Source organism: Pimephales promelas, chromosome 3 (assembly GCF_988280905.1).
Source record: "Pimephales promelas chromosome 3, fPimPro1.hap1.1, whole genome shotgun sequence".
Taxonomy (NCBI): Eukaryota; Metazoa; Chordata; class Actinopteri; order Cypriniformes; family Leuciscidae; genus Pimephales; species Pimephales promelas.
In genome coordinates this window covers 31674830-31696721 of record NC_142771.1, presented here as the reverse complement: position 1 = coordinate 31696721, position 21892 = coordinate 31674830, and the positions used below count along the sequence as shown (strand labels likewise).

Here is a 21892-nt window from a genome sequence, read left to right as displayed (position 1 = left end):
CTCTGAAGGCTTCTGGGTATCTCTAATACGGTGAATATTGACATTGCTGCTGCTTGAATCATTAGAAGACCGTGGATGGGTTGAGAGCGAGGGATAATCACTGGAGACTGCAGAGAGAACCTGGGTCTCTCTCTCTCTCTCTCCCTCTCTTCTCCCCCTCCCTTCTCATAAACTCCATTTTTCCTGTTCTTTCTGCCTCTGTCTGTTTCTTTCTGCCCCTCTGCTTAGGCTGGTCATAAAGAGATGTCTCGTTTTGTGAGAGGTTCAAGCAGTGCCTAGCTGTTCCCAAGTGCCACACAATAAACAAGCCTTGTATCGCTCTTATATACACAGTGAGAGCGCCATATTCTGAAATAATATCGTCTGGTACATTTCAAAACGCGTCCTGCTTCTTTTGTGGTTGCTTTAAAATTACATGCGGGCTGAATAATTTGAGAAGCGTTTTAATTTCTGTCATACCTGTTCTTCCTAGAAGGAATCCGTATTGCATGGTTGACTACGTTTTTACATTGCTGTTATTTACATCATCTCTGTCGTGCTCATGTTGGCCATCCTGGAATCTGGATTCATTCCTCAGTTGGCATGATGTATGTTAGCTGTGGGAAATTCAGTCTGAGCAGAGAATGCTGTCATTAATATTAAAATGATGTAAGGGAATAGAGTTTTATATGATTTCGTATGACATTTTCAATGCTTCAGCAAAAAGTAATGTGCTTTTTGAACACACATTGGCGCATAGCCAGGTTTTTCTCAATTAAATAAACATTGTTTGAGTAAACAGTCAGTGATAAAATAACTACTAAATAATATTTATTAAAACCAGGGATGCAAACAGAGCGCTTTTCGGCGCCTCCTGCTTTTTCACGTCTGTTTGGGCACTTGTATTACCAAATAAATTATGGTGATAATTAAAGGGTTAGTTCACCCAAAAATGAAAGTTAAGTAATTAATTACTCACCCCCATGCTGTACCAACCCCGTAAAACCTTCGTTCATCTTCGGAACACAAATAAAGATATTTTTGATTGAATCTGAGGGCTGTATCACTCTTCCATAGACAGCCTGAGGGACTGCCTCTTGACGGCCCAGAAAGTCATTAAAAGAAAAGGTTTAAATATTCCATGTGCCTACAGTGGCTCAACTATAACTTTATCAAGCGACGAGACTACTTTTTGTGCGAAAAAAAACGTAAATAACGACTTTATTCGACTTTCCATTACTTCCTTATGGGCGCATGCGCGAGAACTGAGACGAGACCGTTCTTCTTCGACTACTTTTTGTTACCGGCTGCTCACCGCTTAGGAGTTTTACCGCCCCCTACCGTATAAGATGACGTACTGATATAGCCGGAGGCGCAAAACGTTCTGTTTACAAGCAGTACGTCATCTTATACTTATGAATCGCGATTCAATCTTTACCGATTCAGAATCGATTCATAGAATTCCAAAAATCGATTCATAGGCTATATTTTTTAATGGCGTGCAGGGGCGGAGTGGCAATCGGGTAAGTCGGGACTTTTACCGGTTGTCCGGTAGTGTTTCTATGGTTTCGAGGCTGCGAGGGCCGGTCTGATAAATAGTCATTGCAAGTTCTTGCCGCCCGCTGGTCAAACTGTGCAGCCACTCTGCTCAACCCGTAAATAAATGCATCGATCCGCAGATCTTATGTTTGAGTTCTGTAGATCTTTTGCCAAGCGTGTCAGAGGTGACGGGTTCTAAACCGCACTCGTATAGTTTTTTCTCTCTCTCATCAAAACCGAATATGTTCATCACGTTTGTGTGCATTTTATTTTGTGATTTCACCGGAGTCTCCACAACGGCGATAGATTGAAGCGCGCGTCCGAGAGAAGACTGCGTGAGCCACAGAGAACACTGTATATCCATGACACTGATTGCAGCGGACACGAGCGCTCAGCTTGATTTCAAAAACAACATCTCTTATTTAATAGCGAACTAAATGAATGCTCTGCTAGTTAACTGGAGATACCCGCAAATTACGCGCCTATGAACGACTTAACTGGATGTAAACAAATCAATCTAACCATAGATGTTACCAGTAGCGGTGGCTTTTTTTAAATCTATTTAAAATATTTTCGCAAGGGTTTTATGAAATTAGTATATATTTTTAGGAAGTTCAATGTGCCCAGTCGAGTTCACATTTCAACAGTCAACCTGGTAGCTGAAGTAGGCCTACTCCTTAAACCACATTTAGCATAATTGTTTGTTTGATCTGACTATAGCACTTTAAAGCTAAATGTAAAAGCTTTTTATTTAAGTTTTATGGTAACACTTTACAATAAGGTTCGTTAGTTAACATTAGTTAACTACATTAGTTAATATGAACTAATAATGAATAGCACATATACAGCATTTGTTAATCTTTGTTAATGTTATTTTCAACATTTACTAATACTTGATTAAAATCTTGTTAACATTAGTTAATGCACCCTGAACTAACATGAACAAACAATGAACAGCTGTATTTTCATGAACTAACATTAACAAAGATGAACAAATGCACTAACAAATGTGTTGCTCATGGTTAGTGCATGTTAGTAAATACATTAAATAATGAACCTTATTGTAAAGTGTTACCAGTTTTATTTTAAACTTGAATTAAATGTATTTAAAAGCTGGCCAAAGCTTGGCACTTCGCACTTTTTAGTTGCAAAAGTTTTTATTTTTGTATGTGGACATATAAAGTAATATCAAACTTTTCTTTTAAATTATGTCTACTGCAATCAATCACATAGGAAAAAGTAAACTACATTTATGTAGACCTGCGAATCGTTTTTTGAATCGAGAATCGTTTTTGAATCGAAAATCGATTTTGAATCGAATCTCGAGACAAAAAATCGGAATCGAATCGAATCGTGACATTTTCTGAATCGTGCACCCCTAGTAATTAATGACTTAATTTTCATTTTTGGGTGAACTAACCCTTTAACTGTTTTGTAGCTATACAAACACTTAAATTAGACTTTTATTTATTCGCATAATTAGATTAAATGACATATAAACATATAAATGGTAGCTGTCATAAAAACTTGCCAGATTTATTCAAATATGCATTAAATATTGAAGAACATTAAGATTATAATGCATATGTAATATGGTGTATACAGTATATTTACTAAAATGCTCCTCTCTAGAGTTATTTTTTCTAGCTGACTAACGAGTTTATGCGGGTTTTCTGAGGTAAATGATACATGACATTGATTACAAGCTGTTTAACTGACGTCTTTCCACGGTTGGAACACTGATTGAGTGAATAAATGTGACATGATACGGATTTCGATAAGTTGTACTCTATCTTTAACACACTTTCAGATGCTCGGTCATGTTTATTTCGTGCTGTGACTGGTATTATTAAGCCGGAAGAGAGATCAGCGCTGCTGCTTCTCTTGAGCTGCGCCAGAGCGATCTCACGCTGCAGCGCCAAAACGTTATTTATGTTTTTGAATTTCTAAAGAAAATGGACGTACTTGAGACTTTGTTTCATATCAATAGTTACAAAGGACAAAGATTATTGCAATTTTTTATTTTTTTGTGGATGCGCGCAGCCGCGATACAATGTTCCATTCATTCGAATGAAACAGGATGACTAATCGATTCTTGAGATTCAAGAATCGATATCGGTTCATAAAACTGATAATTGATTAATATCGAGAAATTGATATTTATTACCCATCCCTGCTGCGCCAATTTGCGTGCAAGCGTTAACCAGTAGTGTTTCTTCCACTAGCTCGTGGCCTGATTGGAGGTAGCTCATCGGGCCGCGCGAGGATGGCATTGTGCGTGCTCACTGTGCAGAAACGTCCCCGCGCGTGGATGGCATTCTGCGCAGGTATACTGTTTTTTTTTTTATTGCCCTCGTATCCTGTGCGCTAGTTTTGAGACAAATTAAACGCCACCATTGAAAGCTCAGTAAACATGAAGGATGGGGATGCGCCTAGGGATGGGACGATAACCGGTTTCACTATAAACCGTGATAAAATGTACTGACGGTTAGTATTATCGTTTAAAATGTAATTATCATTAAAACCGTGTTTGATTATCGCGATTTTAATAACTCACTGAATCCTGTCGGCCAGTCTGACGCAGGCGCGCAGCACGCAATATTTTTTTTAAATTACTATTCGAGAAGGAATGGCAGAAGGCAGTGACTGTGCTCAGGAGATTTTTCAGCCTTTTAAGAGGACCAAATCTGAGGTGTGGTCATATTTTGGGTTTTACAAAAGTCCTGAGGGAAACTTGATCGAGGATGGTCATCCTGTCTGCCGAACAAAAAGTCACTGCAATAGAAACACTTCAAATCTGCCGAGTCGTCTTGTGTGATCATCACCCGAACGCAAGGCAAGTTAACTTTGACCTCAATACCAAAACTACGTCTGGGAAACAATTGGGCACGAAATGTTGTTTTGAGTTGAAACATTTTATGTCACTCACTTGAAATAGACGTCAAGCTTCCGCGAAGAAAAGTTCGTAGCAAGTGGATTTGAGCCAAAGACGAACAAACAACTTCAAACAAGACTATTATTAAGAGTGATATTTTAAGGGATAGTAAAGTATAGATACATCACGTATTAAACCGATTTTATTTTTACCACATAATTACGGGGACATATTGAATTGATAATGAGATTAGCTATAATGTTTCAAATCTTACCTGTTTATGAACTCATTTTGTCAAACAATCGTCCAGACGAGATATATCACACCAATATTATCAAACTCTGTAAACAATAAATCAACTGTGATTTCATTTTTGCAATACAATCAAAAATCGGAGACGCAAGACTGCAAGTTGTATTTGAATGAAACAAGAGCGCGCGTCCGTTGTGATATGGATGTGCGCTGTGTAATAATGCGTTGCTATTGACGACGGGCATTATAAAGAAGCAAATGCCATAGAATAGAATCTTGCCTAAAAAACTGCATAGAGAGGCTAGTTTTATTTGTTGTTTGTTGATTTTCAATTATAAAACTTGTTGAAATGTTTTCAGTGTGAGCATCAGTTCTTTTTGAGCACTTTCATTAATTTTTAACAAAACCGTGATAATATTGATAATCACGATTATTTTGGACACTGTAATCGTGATATGAAATTTTCATACCGTCCCATCCCTAGATGCGCCCATACACTTTTCTCTTCTCCGTAAATAAATATTGTAGCAGAGCTACAGTAAGCGTTTTTCGGTGGTAAAAAACTGAGTAGCTACTAAAACTTCGTTGTCGTTGTGGAGAGCGCAGTGCATGATTGCTTAGCAATGATAGACGCCATGGGAAAATCAGACCGAATTTTACTATTAATAATAAAAGGTAAGCTAATGTCGTGCATTAATGCAAATGTAAAGTAATTTTTTTTATTAAAAAATATTTTTATAAAAATGATTTAAATGATGAAATATGGGAGGTTTATCTTTTTATAACACCTTTTTTGTGAAAAACGATTTAAAGGCTGAAACATATTTACTAAATGTCCCTAGGGGTGGGCCGGGGATGGCAGGGCTTGGTGGCAATGTAAGCATCTGGATATTTTCCGTGGGGCGAGGGCTTCGATTACCTCTCTCTTTTTTGACCATACATGTGTTTGTATCCCTGTAAAACAATATTTACTGAAAAAGGGACCTATTAAAATCATTAACTCGCCCTGAAATTTCCATTCATTTTTATATATATTTTTTCAAATCTGTTTTTTTCTTTTTTAATGTTCAATTATTTTAATAATCAAACCATGTTCAGTCACTTTAATTAATACAACTAGAATAGTTAATAAATCAGTGTTTCATAAAGGTCATCATCAATATTGATTTAGAAGGACCAGGAGAAAAATATATTGCATTTAAATATTTTTATTTTAAACTTAACCTTCCTCTGATTATAATCCCGGTAAAAGTAACAAGTAAGTGTAAAAAGTTACTTTCCATATGGAGTAACTAAGTAAAGTAACAAATTACTTATTTAAAGAAGTAACGAGTTACACTGCTTTTTAAAAGTAACTTCCCCAACACTGCTTGCCACCAAGCATTAGTTTTCATACATTTTGGGGAAAATCTTTGAAGGATGAATCATAGTAAAAATGAACCTGCTAGTTTTTTTTTTTTATGAAAAAAAAATCACACTAATTCTGTGTTTTTACTGGTAGTAAAATTAAGCCATAAAACACATTTTATCATTTATCATAAACTTTTTGTCAAACAACGTGCTGCATAATGAACTTTACTGTTAAAATTAAAACATGGATTATTCCTTAAATTCAGTTTTGTTTAAAAAAAAGTCCATAATTTATTTGGATATTTTAGTGTTAGTATTATTACATCTGGACATATCTAGTTCATGCATTTCTGTCTTCATATAGGCAAAAAAAAAACAGTGCAAGTGTCACACGTGCTTCAGTGTGTGTGGTAAATGTGTGTCGGCTGCATTATTCATTCACACGGTACAAGGCAAGCAGGATTCTTATTTAAATAGTCTTTGTGGTTTAATATTCACACACACTAGTCTATATCGCGATTTGATTTCAAGTGTACTGAACCGCTTTCTATTTATTCCTCAAATATACAGTAAATTCTTTTGTTTTGACTGGATTTCGTTAATCGTTAGTGTTGTAGTCAAGACCACCTAACCCGAGACCAAGACAAGACCAAGATCGAGGGAGGGCGAGACCGAGTCAAGACCAAGACCAGCGTCCCACACTACACGACACAATAAAATGTGAAACATGATCAAAAGAGATCTGAAATCTTTTCAGATTGATCTGAAAGATCCACATTCCCATAAAAACAGAGATATTTAACACTCAAAGCTGAAATAAACCATCTTTATTCAATTCTCCTGGGTGACTTCCATCATTTAGTACAGAATGTAAAACAAGTCTTCACTTTTATTCGCCTTTTAACAATACATGGGCGACAGGCAGCGGTAACAAAAATACATAATTAGCAATGACCAGTGAGTCACGTTATAGCTTGGATTTGAATCAGTATGTTTTACATACCATAAAAGCAAGGATGTTAACAAATAAATTAGTCAATATACTGGCAAAATAGTGATGTTTTCACAGTTATGGTCTTGTCCATAGCGGTCAACATTGAAAATAAGTGAGATTTCCCGGCCGTCCCCCTAAAACAGTGGTTGGGGAAACACTGAAATGGGAGATGTGCAGCTTTAGTTTTTCTTATTTTTTCAAAAGGTAGACTCGTACTTCCATAAGTTTTTTTTCCATTAAAAAGTTTGTTTTAATAAATCATATGTTCAACCAAAAAACCCTTTATATACCCTTTATTTAATGATGATCGTTTAACACCGTATTCTGTGAAACTGTGATATTTTTATTGGTGGTGGCACCAGACCAATGTGAACTTTAACAAAATGTAGTCGCACCGGCAGGGAAAATGGTTGCAGTTTGTCGCAATATACTGCTTCTACAAAGCTGATCAGAGTCGGTTACAAATTGTGATGTCAAAAAAAAAAAAAAAAAAAAATGGTAATTAAGTATCTGTTTGTGGGTTGTTCTTTAAAAGATGATTCTGTGAGGAAATGTGATCTGGAAAATCTACAGAGAGGTTTGGAAAATTTTAGTCTGGAAGTTTGAAATGGAAAATGTGAAGAAACCCTGTAGCTATCAACAGGCATTAACCAGGTAATATTTTAAGAGCATTTAAACAGTGTTACACTTATTCATGCTGCATTTTTCATGACTAGATGGTGTCCTCACCTGTGTGGCATGTTATTCTTTTTTGTCTGTTTTAACTAATTGCAAGATAATTTGGTTTTCTGAGAATTTGATTGTCTGCGTGTTGCCTCCACCCAGCTGAAACTTAACTTTGAAAATGTTTAAGGTTAATTAGATGATGAAACTCTTGACGAGCTGTTGGCTATTATTAATAGAAGGCAAGTCCTTTTGTTAAAGAATTTTATCTTCAAGAATAAGACCGATCTGGTAGGGCATGGTGCTGTCTTTATGAACATTTAGACATTTTTGTATGTTGACACATTTGTGTCAGCTTCAAATTGGGAGGTATGAGGCGCTGACACATTTGTTTTGTTTAGTCTGATATGCCAATCCTTATTTGTTCATTTGTTATTTTCAGAAGCTCCATCATAACATGTTTTTGTAAGCTCTCTGCTAATAGACACTTATTTTATATACAGTCATAGTATGGGTGTGTGTGTGTGTGCATATATATATATATATATATATACACAAAGTATATATGAAGATATATACTTCTTCTTTAATGATGATTTTTATCAAACTTGTATATTTAAGTTCAGTAATTTCACTTAAATGACGACTAATATCAGCTGATACCAGTTTTAAAATGGATATTTTAACAGGCCTAAAAGCAACAAATAACCCCAAATAGCATACATGGGCCTATGAGTAAATAATTAAATTAACTCATTGGCGTATTACTTGTGTTAGAGCGTTCTGTATTTATTTATTATTCATTGTGTTCATGATTGACAGTAACTTTTTCAATGTTGTCATTTAATCATTTATTCATTACTTTTTTCATATTTACTCAATTTTATTTAACGTCTAAAGATTGTATATTGAATTTACATTCCTTGCCTTTTAATTTGGTTGATGTTGAAGGTAATATTAGTACCTCTGTTATTTGTTGCCCTTGGAAGGTGTTCCTGAATTTGTAAAGCAGGCTGGTGTCTATGGCATTATTGAAATGTGATATTTTCTGGTCAAGTTGAGAAACCAACAAACGAGCCATAGAAAGTGATTATCCACCGAATACAATCAGTTATGCCGTTATGTCTGATACTTAGAAATGAATGAATGGAATGTGTTTTCACTGAGATGACCAGTATTGTTTTCTTCATCACGTGTTTAACAGGAATCTCCTCTGTCCCATTTCTCATCAACAGACACGCGTCATGGAGGGAGCCAGTCAATCCGTACTACGTGAACACCGGCTATGCGCTGGCTCCTGCCACCAGTGCCAATGACAGCGAGCAGCAGAGCATGTCCAGCGACGCAGACACTCTCTCCCTGACCGACAGCAGTGTGTACGTACACATCTATAGACACACAAATACACACAGATCCATTCTCACCACCGCGAGCAGGCGGAACAAACCATCCGAGAGCTTAGAGCGATTCAGTGTCACCACCGTCCCGAGTCAGTTTAGCAGGATTTTCCTCCAAGAAACTTGCGGCCAGAAATTTCGGCCGTCGGACGGAAGATGTGCAGGCAAAGCTCGGTGTAACGTCATTGGCAGCTGAGGCTGGTCTCAGAGCAGTGTCTCGTGCATGCAGAATCGGTGCCATTTTCCCCCAGCTCTGCTCTGGGAACAGAAACAAATCTGCTCTCCTCTGAGGAGGACCATCTGCTCATTATCCACACCAATGAAAGCTTCTAAATGTCATTACTTATGCTAATTATAGAGCTTCAAATTGGGAGGTATGAGGCGCTGCAGGCTGTAATTTGAAGGCATTGGCTTGTTTTCCTTCAAATTAACTTTCCCTGAAAACAAAGGAAATGGCCTTCACGCTGTACCCTACACAAGCAGGTTACAGAAGGGAACAGGAAATGAAATATTGAAAACAAACAAGGCCTGAAAATAAGAGCTCATAAAGTAATAACCAGTGCTTTGGCCTTAGGTGTAATCACATTTGTCTCATTTAATGGCTACCAAAATATTTTTGGCTTCATGCAATTAACGACACGAGGACGAGGTCTGCTGGAGAAGATATTGCGATATGAAATGATTTTCCCTCCATTTACATGGAAGCCAATGTAAAGCTTTTAAAAATTTTTACTTTTGAACTCTAATGCAACCGATTCTCATTCCCTGTCGAGCTGTAGTCACAATTTTAGCTAAATTTAGTGGGTGAAAAGTTGGGTTGTCGATAGTATCGTGTATCGACGATATTCAGAGATATCGCTGATGGCTTTGACGATATCAATACGATAATTGGCTTGTTTTCCCATTAAATTATTATTATATGGCTAGTATTGGACCCTTCAATTAATTTGCCTTGCCTAAATTCATATCGAAATCACCGACACGCGTGTATGAGGACTCAGAAAATGTTTTCAAAACGAACTACAAAACTAGCCTACATCAAAATTGATTTGCTTGATATAACCGACGCATTATTCTTAAAGGCTACAGTTGTTTGAGCCAAGATGAAAATGACATTGTTCGTCAGCATTTTGTATCCATAGCACATTAACAAAACATTTAATAACACTAGAAAACAAAATGATTACAAAATATTATTATTAATATCACAAAAATTATATAGATCTAACAGTCTTTAGTTCACGAACGCATCACAAATCTGCCGTCTGTGAAAAACGAAAGAAGCTTCAAACACTTAAAACGACTTGTTTAACAAGAAATATTCATTTGTATTTCACTATCATTAGTATAGTTCTACAAGAGAAATATTGAGTCAGTTGTAAATTAAGAAAGTTGCTATACCGTCTTAAAGTTAACTTGACTCAGATAAAGGAAAACAGGTTAATCTGGTGAAGTATAAACCGATCGACTCTGCTAGATTATTGCCCCTTACCCTGGTTTCTCCCAGCATGTAAAACACATTAACCAGCATTTTTTGGGCTCATTTGAAATTCACTTATGTGATAGGCTATTTGACAGGAAAACGTCCTTACTGTGAATTTACGTGCATCCAGACGGAGAGCACTGATTGGAGGACCTAGCCTATATCGCAAATTCCGACTCTTTCTTGACCCAAGAAATTGTTCTCATCTCGTGCAGAAGTACTGTCGAAATGCTGCATCTGTAACGACATTAGAGGATAATATGTTATAAATTGTTATGTAATAAATTGTAAATTTCCCGCTGACATGTTGAAATTCTCTTCAGTTTTTAATGCTTTATTTAACATCACAACAGACGTGATAAATTGAATAGCCTACTCTGAGTCAGATACAAGAATGATTGGGATATTTTTTGGTTGGAACTACAGCTCTCACCCGTTTCTGGTTAGTATGACGTAAACTTAATTATACACTCCTGGCCAAAAAAAAAATATGGGCCATGCCAAAAATTGAAAAATATTTAGTGGTCTTATAATGGTCTTGAATGATTTGAATCACAATTCATTAGCACAAGTTACACAAATACTGTAGATAAAGTATCTTGAGGCCAAAAATCCAGTACAGGGTTCAAATCAGGACTCTAACCAGGTCAAACATGAGCCAGATGGACTTGTTTTCAAGCCACTTCTTGGTTGTCTTTGCCATTTAGGTTGGAGCATTTTCTTCAAAATCAAAATCTTTCCTCTTTTGATTTGTGTGAACAAGCCATTCTGCAGTGTTCTTCTGTACTCCACAGCATTAAATGACTTTTGACAGTGAAGTATCTCACCAATACCTGCAGCTAAAAAGGCTCCCCACACAAATGCACTCTTCCTCCATGCTTCACTGTTCTAGAGATTCATTTATTATTGAATTTCTCTCCAGATTTTCAAAGACAACTCTCTGTAGCATCACAATGCAACATGTGCTTCATTGGGATTCCTCACTCCATCAACTTCACATTTTCTGCCAGAACTTAATTCTGACTTTTAATGTTTTCTGAGATGCCAACGCCCATTAAAATAGTGCATATTACCAATTTCCTGATAATAATCTGTGGTTAAGACTTAAAAGCTTAGTGTTCAGCCATTTTGGGGCTTGGTCCATTGGTTTTGACCTGGAGTGTATATACAAATTAAATTATTTTGACAAAATAAGAAGTCAAATTTAAGTGTTGTGAAATGCTCGACCTCATCAATAACAGTTCTAACCAACGTGGTTTCAGCGAGGATATGCAGCAAAGTTACTATGGTTTTGGGAAACAGTTTTGACTGGCTAATTAGTTTCTCCAATAATGCATCGTACTTTGGTAGTTAAGAAGAGAGTTACATCGTTGTTTGGGAAACGCACCCCAGGTCAAAACTACTTGAACCCATGGGAAAACCTTTCACCTGTAATTCCCATTCATGTGGAAATTACTAGATTTTGCCCTCGAAAAAATAAGCCGTACAATGGTTAATGTGACCATACCTTCAGTCTGTCGTTTAGCGGAATCACACTTTTCCGTTCTGGATGTTCGTTTCGGGAGGGTTTCGACTGGAGAGGCAGCAACGGGGAGTGCGCCGAGTTCAGAGATGGTTGTTATACAAAAAAAAAAAAACATTAAAGGCACATCAGGGTAAAAACATGTGTCTGAAGTGGGCTAGATTAGAGGCCATTATCAGCTGTTTGCCAGGCAGAGATGCAGGGGGGTCCGCAGCAGGACCCGGGGGGATTAAAGACTCCCTGTGCATGTGTCAACGAAGGACCCCAAACATGCTCTGCTCTGAAGCGGTTGCTGCCACAGGGATTCAGTTTAGATGGGAGGAGGAGGACGCTTTCGCATTTTCAGTCCCACAACAGAAACGTAAACACCTGCAATCACTTTAGCTTTGCAGTCTGAGGTCTGTTCTCACACAAGGACTGTCTTGTATGCACATATTTGTTGCGAATCAACAGCATAATTTTGTTCCCTGTAGAAGTGACATTTCTTTATAAGTCACACATGCTAGTGAGGTAACATTTTGTATTTAGCAAGCACAGTTGATGTGCTGCACACATTTTACTATCACAAAATGGCCAGCTTCGCAAAGTGACATATTATGGAGATATGCTTACCCATCTCATGTGATTCCACACCTGTATGACTTTCTGTGTTATTTGGAACTGAGACTTTTTTTTTTTGCCAAATGTCTTTTGTATAATGAAAGTGATTGGGGACCAGGGACTGTCACACCTCTAAAAAAAGTTCCTAAGGCTTCTGAAATCATATTTTCTTAAACAGACTGAAATATTCACTGAAATTTAGATTTGTAACAGCCATGGTCCCCATTTACTTTCACTGTATGGAAAAAAGAGCAGCTTAGACTACTATTATTTTAGTATTAATATACATTTTATATTTTCATTTGTCATTTTTATTAGTTTTTGCGTGAGCACTTTACAATAAGATTCCAGTTGTTTACATTATTTACAAATGTACAAATGCTTCTAAACTAAGCATTTATTATCAGTCACTGTTATTTTCAGCATTTACTAATAGATTGTTAAGATTAAAAGTTATATCTGAAGAGTTCAGATGCAAAAGCCTCTAAATGCCATTTGAAATTTTCTTCTTTAATGATGATTTTTATCAAACTTGTATATTTAAGTTCAGTAATTTCACTTAAATAACAATTAATAGGTAATTATCATTGCCATTTAAGTGAAATCACTGAACTTAAATATACAAGTTTGATAAAAATCGTCATTAAAGAAGAAAATTTCAAATGGCATTTAGAGGCTTTTGCATCTGAACTCTTCATCTATTAATATTATTTAATGGGCCTATTTAAAGTTATAGTGAAGAGTTATTTTTAACTATTATTAACAAATTAGCCTATAATTAGCCTAAATACTGACACGTGTGTGTGTGTGTGTATATATATATATATATATATATATATGTATGTATGTATTTATGTATTTATGTGTGTGTATGTATATATATATACGTGTATATATATATATATATGTATATATATATATGTATGTGTATGTGTGTGTATATGTAGCTTATTGTTAGTTCTTTTTAGTTATTTTAGGTTTTTTATTTGTTTTTGTTTGGAAAATGTCGCTTGGCTGCTAACTGAAACAAGTTAATTTTTCTAATATTTGTTGTTATAGCTTTATTTCAATTACCGAAAATGATTTGTAATAGTTTTAGGCTTAACTATAACAGCACTGGCTTAGGCGTTATGCTAAATGGGTCCTTTTGATTTCCACGGAGGTAAGATAGTCATACAGGTGAGTAAATTGACTTTTTTTTTTTTAGATTATTTCTGTACTCCACCATTGGACCAATGAGGTGTTTTATGTAACAATGATTTCATAAATATTTTTTTTTTGTTTATTGACATATTCTCTATATGTTTTTCCCTACAGAGATGGGGTCCCACCTTATAGGTATCGTAAACCGCATCGACGTGAGATACACGAAAGTGCCAAAGTTAATGGGCGAGTGCCACTACCTCATATTCCTGTAAGTATGCCTTGGATTTCCAGAACACCTTGTTGACTTCACGGCACTTTTGGTGTGTGCGCTCTCTACCTTTTTATTCCATCTCTCTCTCTTTCTCTTTCACCCCCACTCCTTTTTATTTTGTTCTCTGTGCCTTGTCTCCGTCCATCATCTTCTGGTCTTTCCCTGTCATTCTTACTCTCTGTTTTCTTCCCCCTGCCTTGTCTCTCCCATCGCCCCTAAAATGAATGTGCATTCTTAAGATGCACAGCGGTGGCTGGGGAGCTTTGATCATGTGCCGGTGAATAGCTGATGGAGAGTGAGAGAGCGCGAGTGTGCTGTCTAAAGCGTTCCTGATGCTCTCGTCAGCTCTGCCTGCTCTGCCCCAGCAGATGTGAAGCCTCATCCTCTGATGGCTCGGCTTTCCCACTGTACCGGCTCCAGCATAATTGGAGCCTCTGAGATAGAGCCCAATTTAACAGAGCAAACATACACTTCCCCTCACTGGGGCCTTTCACTCATCCTATAGAGACTGAAAGTTGTGGAGGCAGCGAAGACACTTCAGCTCGTACGTGCGTGACGTACTGGAAGCTCTCGACTAATTTTTCTGCATGTGCCATGCGCACCAATATCTATCAAAACTACAATTTGCAGGTGTAGAACATTCTTAAAGAGATAGTTCATCTGAAAATGACAGTTCTGTCACTGTTTATTCGCCCTTGTGTAGTCCCAAACCTGTATGACTGACTTGCTTTATTTAATTGAACAAAATGTTCAAGTTTAACAGGATATTCAGTAGTATTTGTAAAATTACAGTGGTTTTGCTCCTGATAACAAATTGTGAAACATTTCCGTGTGATATTAGTAGAATATGGCATGGCTGGAAAAGGCTCTCAGCCAATCAGATTCGAGAGCTGGAACTAACAGTATATTTTAAAGATGTGCCCGAAGCGAATATACTATGTTTAGAAAGGAATTGGCATTGTACAGAGCCCTTAAAGGGACATGGTGATATAATATTTCAATGCTTTTGCTTTCTCTCCCAATTACATAGTTGGGTAATTTCATTGTATATAACTTACGGGCATCGGTGAGCGTTAATATGCAGGGTATTTGAATTGATTTTGAACGGATGCTTTTTACTTTCAATTTTGCTTGTGTGTGTATAGAGATTGGCGGTACTGATATTTGGGTAACACTTTACAATAAGGTTCATTAGTTAACATTAACTAAAAATGAACAATACTTCAGCGTTTGTTAATATTTGTTAATGTTAATTTCAACATTTACTAATACTTTATTAAAATCTTGTTAACATTAGCTAAAGCACTGTGAACTAACATGAACAAACAATGAACAGCTGCGTTTGTATTAACTAATGTTAACAAAGATTAACATAAACAGTAACAAATGTATTGCTCATGTTAGTTAATATAATGCATTCTCATCCTAGGGTGTCATATAGTGACGCTTTTGACATGGCACCATTTAGTGTCAATATAACACGCACACGAGCTTTGTTCGGTTATGGGTAGGTTTAGGTCTGGGTTAGGGTTAGACCACTAGGAGGCGCCTTTTGTCCCATATGTATCTGCGTCTCATATTGATGCCATGTGCGTTGGATGTAGACGAAATGTCAAAAGCGTCAATATGACGCCTTGGGATGAGAACGGGCTGGTTAATGGATTGACTAATATTTAATAAGTGAACCTTATTGTAAAGTGTTACCGATATTAGTCATTGGCGCTTACTAAGTTGCACACCCAAGTCCTCCACCTTTGTCCTGTCAGTCATCTGTCCTTATTGTTTTTCACATTATAAGTGAGATCTTATGTTCTGTACCCGACCACTGCAACTCTAGCAATGTCCCTTTAGGGGCTCCGTAGTATGCACTACTCATTTTCCGTGCCTTTTCAAATTCAGATTTAGGCTTCGGGGACATCTCTTATATATATATATATATATATATATGCAATGATGGTATGGCAATAGTAGTGTTTATTCAAATCACACAAATGAGGTTGAACAGTTGAGTAATGACAAATTTTAGCCTGTTCCTCAATTAAGATTCATTGTATGGAAAAGAGCGAGCGAACGCGATGCCTAACATCTGCTTTTTTTTGAATAAATTACATTTATATGGATTTTGAACAACATTATGTGTGAGTAAATGATATAATTTAATTTTTTAGCTGAACTGTTGACCTTTATTTCAAGTTTTCACTATCAAGTTCACACTATCTCACTTAAGATTTCTTTTGTCCCCTTTGGTTGTGTTCTCCCGTTCTGTCTCTGTTAAGTTTAAAAGGCTCTCTTATATTCTGTAAGCGTGGTCTGCGGCAGGGAGGCAGTGTTGGTAACCAAAACGCCTTGTCAAGACTTGACAGATTCTGCAGTTGCACTGGGCATGTAACCGTGTGGGCTGCGGAGGAGACTGATGAATCTTAAGCAAACAGAAGGCCAGAACAAAGAAAGCTGGAACAGACTTTAGATCAGATTTGGCCCTGTAATCAAAATTTTAACGGCTCCTGTATGGGTTTTATTGGACCTTGTCCAGGCACTGCCTGCAACTATATTTCTTCATGTGTCTGTCCTCCTCCCCTGTCTCTCTTTTTCTCCTTCCAGACTTCTGGAATAATACATTTCCTGGATGTCTGTTGTTTTGGAGTTTCATTGGTTTTAGAAGAGAAAAGGTTACAATAAAGATCTATATGCAGCTTTCCCCTGTGCAGATGCTCAGATGACGAGTGATTATCTGATAGGCAGCTCTTCTTTGTTATAAGTTTTGGGTTCATGTTGCAAGCGCTAGATGTGAAAGTGGATTGATTTGTGGGGTGGGAATTGGCAAAATTGTGATATTTGGGCTACGATTCTCAATATATTGCGATACAAGCAAGTATTGCGATTCATGTTCCCCATATTATTCAAAGACATTACAAAAAAATGAGGAAATAAGACTCCTCAACTCACTTTAATTAAATGTCACATTTAATTATGTAAACATTATCTTCTACACTTTGCCCTGCATTAACGTGTAGCCTACAGCTTACGCTCAATGGCTGTCCGAATTCGCTCACTCGTTTTCATTCACTCCTTCAAGTGGACCGTATTAGTGGACTAACTTAGGGAATGAGGGTTTACGTTGAAACTGTAGACCGAATCAGTGCATTATTTCTCAATAGCACAGTGTGTTTAGTTTGTGTGTCTAGCCTGAATTAATGTTCTCCTGCTTTGAATATTGTATTTTACACTGTTGTGTTATTGTTTAATCAGCAGCTGTAGTTCGTTTTTAAGAGCATTGCATTAAATGTGAATGTGTACTGACTCGCATTGTCTTCCCATCAGCGCACTAACCGGATACCAAAGGATATTCACGTTGAGCCGGAGAAGTTTGCGGCGGAGCTGATCAGCAGGCTGGAGGGGGTGCTGAGGGAACGCGAGGCACAAGAAAAACTGGAGGAGCGGCTCAAGAGGGTTCGACTGGTGAGTAGAGCACCCAAACATGCCAGGGAATCGTCCCGTCTCTACTGCGTTTCAGATCAAACACTGAGGCCTGTGCCTCCTCTCATCACGAGTGAACCAGTCGGATGTGTTCTAAAGACTTCCCGTCTTATCAAGGGGACTCTGCTCATCTCTTTCGTCTTTTTGTCCCAGTGTCAGGTGATTCACCTGCCGAGATCGAGCTACTTGCTAGTCTGCCTCAGTGTAATGACTTTGTTTGAAGTCAGTCGGGGCGTGAAGAAATGCTTGCGCGCACCGCAAATGGGAATCTTTTTCCCGACTCAAAGCCAGGTGTTACGTCTCAAGGCAGATTATTTATGTAGTTTGGAACTTCCGTCACAGAACAGTGACTTTGAGTTAAGAGCCGAAGGAGGAATGTCATTTGTCTCTTAATTGATATTCTCACTGGAGCCTCAGGTTTCAGCAAAGTTGTTTCCTATCAGCTGAACGACTGTCTTCTATACAGCGCTTGTGCTCTTTGGTCCACTGAGCAGGAAGGACTGTGACAGTTAAACATGTTTTTGCCAGCTACTGAGCCTTGACAAGTCTGCATTGCACCCCAGAATGAGGATTTTTAGGGTTTCAAGTCATTTTCAGATGGTTCAGTTTTTAGAGGTTGAATCGGCGCAATGGAAATTGGATGGTTTGCACGTTGCTGTTGGATTTGTGCCGTTTCCCACATCATCTTTTTTTTTTTTTGGCTTGATCTGTCAAAGATCATCCAGATCTCTGACCTGTACAGCTGTTCTGTAAAAATAAAATGATGCTCAGGCCAAATCCCCAGAATTCCTTTTCTCCTTGGACTTCGCTACCTGGAGAGAGAATCAAAGCATTGCCGAGGCCTTGGTTTTATTGACTTTCTCCATTATGAAAATGAGAAGACAACCAAATCAAAAGGCACTTTTGAAGGAGAAGGAAATTTGTTGGAAATAAAATGCACATTAACAGTTTAAAATACACATGCTGCCATTCAAAACTCACCATTTTTGGCTGCATTTATTTAAACAAGAATACAGTAAAAACTAATTCTGGTCTATTTAGAAATATTTCGTATCAACATAAATGTTGAAATCATTTATGCAGCTTAATGTTTTTTTGTGGAAAGGTATTCCAATTATATTTTTTCAGGATGAATAGACATGTCGAAGGAACAGCATTTATATGAAAAATTAATCTTTTGTAACAATTATAAATGTCTTTACTGTCAATGTTGTTCAATTTAATGCATCGTTTATAAATAGAATAAAATATATAAATTCTTTATATATATATATATATATATATATATATAATTATTTTTAATTTAATATATATATATTAAAATAATTAATTTTAATATATATATATATATTAAACTTGTATATAGTGACCTGACAAATTCGACAGTCAAGTGAAGTGTGTATGACTAGTCAATTCGTGAAATTTTGTAATGTCGACTAATTTTATATGAATAGATTATAATTTATCAGTTTTAATTAGGAACTAGCAGAAAAGATATTTTGTGAAGATAACTATGCATAGTTTAACCCACATTAACAAAGTGCAATGATGGTAACACTGCCATACAACTTACAAAATGTGGTAACTTTAAATTATTATTAAATTAGTATTGTTTAAAACTGTTACTCATAAAATGATTCATTTTATGGGGAAAAACAGTCAGAAACAACCTTAAGCTTCAAAATGTTGGATTCTACGCAGATTAAAGATATTATATTCAGTAATTAGGCCGCAACACTGCAGAGTTTGTATGGTGGAAACACGATTGGTTAAATTAGATTTAGGACTGTTTTCATAAGACAAAACTACATTTTCATTGTCTAAAAGTAACAAAACAGAATGTGACTAAAATGTAATTTCGTCACCAGACTGTGATTGAAACTAAATTCAGTGTTGAACCCCATTGTTGTTGCCAGTAAAATCAAAATCAGAGAAAATGATAGAACAAATAAGCAGGTAAAATATTAACTGTTATTATATTAAGAAAGCTGACATGTCCGATAATTTGATGAAGAGAGGTCTGTGCTTGTCGAGAAATATTATCATGATTAAAATGAACATTAAAGTCATGTTTTGAGCAATAAGATATTTCTCTCATGTCTCCGTTTCACGTCATTGTGTGTTTTTGAATGTGACCATGACATGCCAATTAATATAAGCTTGAAAGAGCGACATCTGCTGGTTCAAACAAGTTACTGCACAGTGATTCTACAGTCTATTTTTTTCTGCAATCGACTTGCTCACCTGACCTGATTCCTTGTTTAAGTATCTTGTCATCATTGAATAATCTCTGTGTCCTGTAGGAGGAAGAAGGCGACGATGCAGACGTCTCCACCGCTCCCTCCCTGGCCAATCACAGGGTTCCTCCTGCGGTCCACATGCAACATTATGGCGGTCGCTACTCTGAAACGAGCTACAACGGGCTGCAGCTACGCGATGCTCACGAGGAAAACCCAGAGAGCATCCTGGATGAACATGTGCAGCGTGTCATGAAAACCCCCGGCTGTCAATCTCCAGGCACGGGCCGCCACTCTCCAAAGTCCCGCTCCCCAGATGGGCTGCCGGCGGGCAAGATTCCCGGGCTTTTAATGCCACTGTCTGGTGGCCAAGGCAAGCACCAGGCTCGGCTAGGCCCGAAGGGTGAGGCGGCGCACCTGCACCATCACAAACACGTTTACCACACACACTATGCCGCGGGGGGAAAGCCCAAAGAACAGGTGGAGGCGGAAGCCACGAAGATACACGGGAGCTTACCCTGGAACATGGAGCAACACCACTATGGACCCAAGTCACGCAACTATGCAGATGGCATGAGCGTCGGTCCCAACGGCATGGACCCCATGGGTTACGGGTATGTGTCTCAGTGGCTTTTGTTAGAGATGTATATACACTACCAGTGTTGTAGTACTCAAGACTCGGACTCGTCTCGGTCTCGAGACCATATTTTAATGGTCTTGGTCTTGTCATGGACTCGTGTGCATTTGGACTCGGAATTGACTCGTACTCGAACATTTTTTTTTAGGACTCGGAATTATTCCCGAGTCCACTCGAGTTCAATTCAAAATATTTTTCATGATTATTATTGTATGTGAATAAAATATTTCTTTAAATTGATTGACACGCCCAGTGATTGGTGATTTTCTAGTGCGCAACTGCGCATGACAAATTGTAATAAAATTGCTTTTAACACCACCTACTATGTGGCCTTTTTACCCTAAACTGATCATATTTTTTAAACTCTAAGTAAATTCAGTTTAAAAAAAAAAAGGATTTCTCTAAGTAAATAAAAGTAAATTAGGTAATCAACCGTCTCTGGTCTCGGACTCGACTCGGACTCTCTCTGGTCTCGGTGTCGACTCGGACTCGAGTGAGGTGGTCTCGACTACAACACTGTACACTACCATTAACATCAAACTACCAAGTTTGATGTTAAGACTTTTTTAATGTTTCTACACTCACTTCTGCTAATCAAGGCTGCATTTACTTGATAATAAACACACCCCAAAACAGTCAAATTGCGAGGCAACTTATTTGAAAATCATGATACTTTTTTCAGTCTTTGATGAGCAGCATATAATTGATGAACAATAACTTTTGACCTACGGTGTACATTGTGAAATTTACGTGAGGCCGTTTATCTTCAGTGATTTTGATGTTCTTGTGTCTCACTGTAGCAGTAAAGGCAGCACTCTGTCAAAGCGGCCGGTCCGAAAAGGGGAAGATGGCCGTAACTATGAGATGCGAGAGCCCTTGCCCCTGGATGAAATGGAGAGGAACCAGAAGATACTGCAGTGGATGATGGAGGGTGAGAAGGAGGCTGGACGCTATAAGAGGAGCCCTTACGGGTGAGAGGCCTTTCTTAGTGTAGAATCTAAAGATATTATTCAATTAGTTGTTAGAAATTATGCAAAATTCAAAATGAGTCATGTAAAAGCTCTTTTGGTCTTGCATATTCCTTAGCAGCATCTCCGGCTCCAAGAAAGCTCCGAGTCACGAGGTGTCGAGGCCCAGTTCGGTGGAGCGGCCGGGGGCTGTGCACCCTTGGGTGACCGCTCAGCTCCGCAACAGCGTGCAGCCCTCCCATCCCTTCATCCAGGACCCAACCATGCCCCCCAACCCAGCCCCCAACCCCCTCACACAGTTGGAAGAGGCCCGCAGGCGGCTTGAGGAAGAGAGGAGGAAGTCTGGAACGCTGCAGGCCAAGCAGAGGTGAGAGGACAGGACGCGTCCACACAATGTCATTGTTCATATAAGAAACTCCGTGGCCTGATTTGTTATTGCTTGTGACGCTCATTTTTTTTTTTTTTGACCTGGATCATTCGTTCAAAATCAAAAGCAGCACTC

The 21892-nt window shown here is 37.8% G+C and overlaps 1 protein-coding gene across 6 annotated transcripts in view; it reads left to right on the top strand.

The window, feature by feature from the left end:
• The window catches only part of axin1 (axin 1), a 48051-nt gene that overhangs the window by 18984 nt on the left and 7175 nt on the right, over nt 1–21892 (top strand). For 4 of the 6 annotated variants that reach the window (XM_039686155.2, XM_039686159.2, XM_039686152.2 and 1 more), the window contains exons 3-8: nt 8888–9028; nt 13972–14068; nt 17393–17530; nt 19852–20399; nt 21223–21393; nt 21509–21757. In XM_039686155.2, coding sequence (XP_039542089.2) covers nt 8888–9028; nt 13972–14068; nt 17393–17530; nt 19852–20399; nt 21223–21393; nt 21509–21757 — 1344 coding nt within the window. The remainder of the gene's footprint in view (nt 1–8887; nt 9029–13971; nt 14069–17392; nt 17531–19851; nt 20400–21222; nt 21394–21508; nt 21758–21892) is intronic. The other 2 variants (XM_039686157.2, XM_039686158.2) reach the window with 2 other exon arrangements.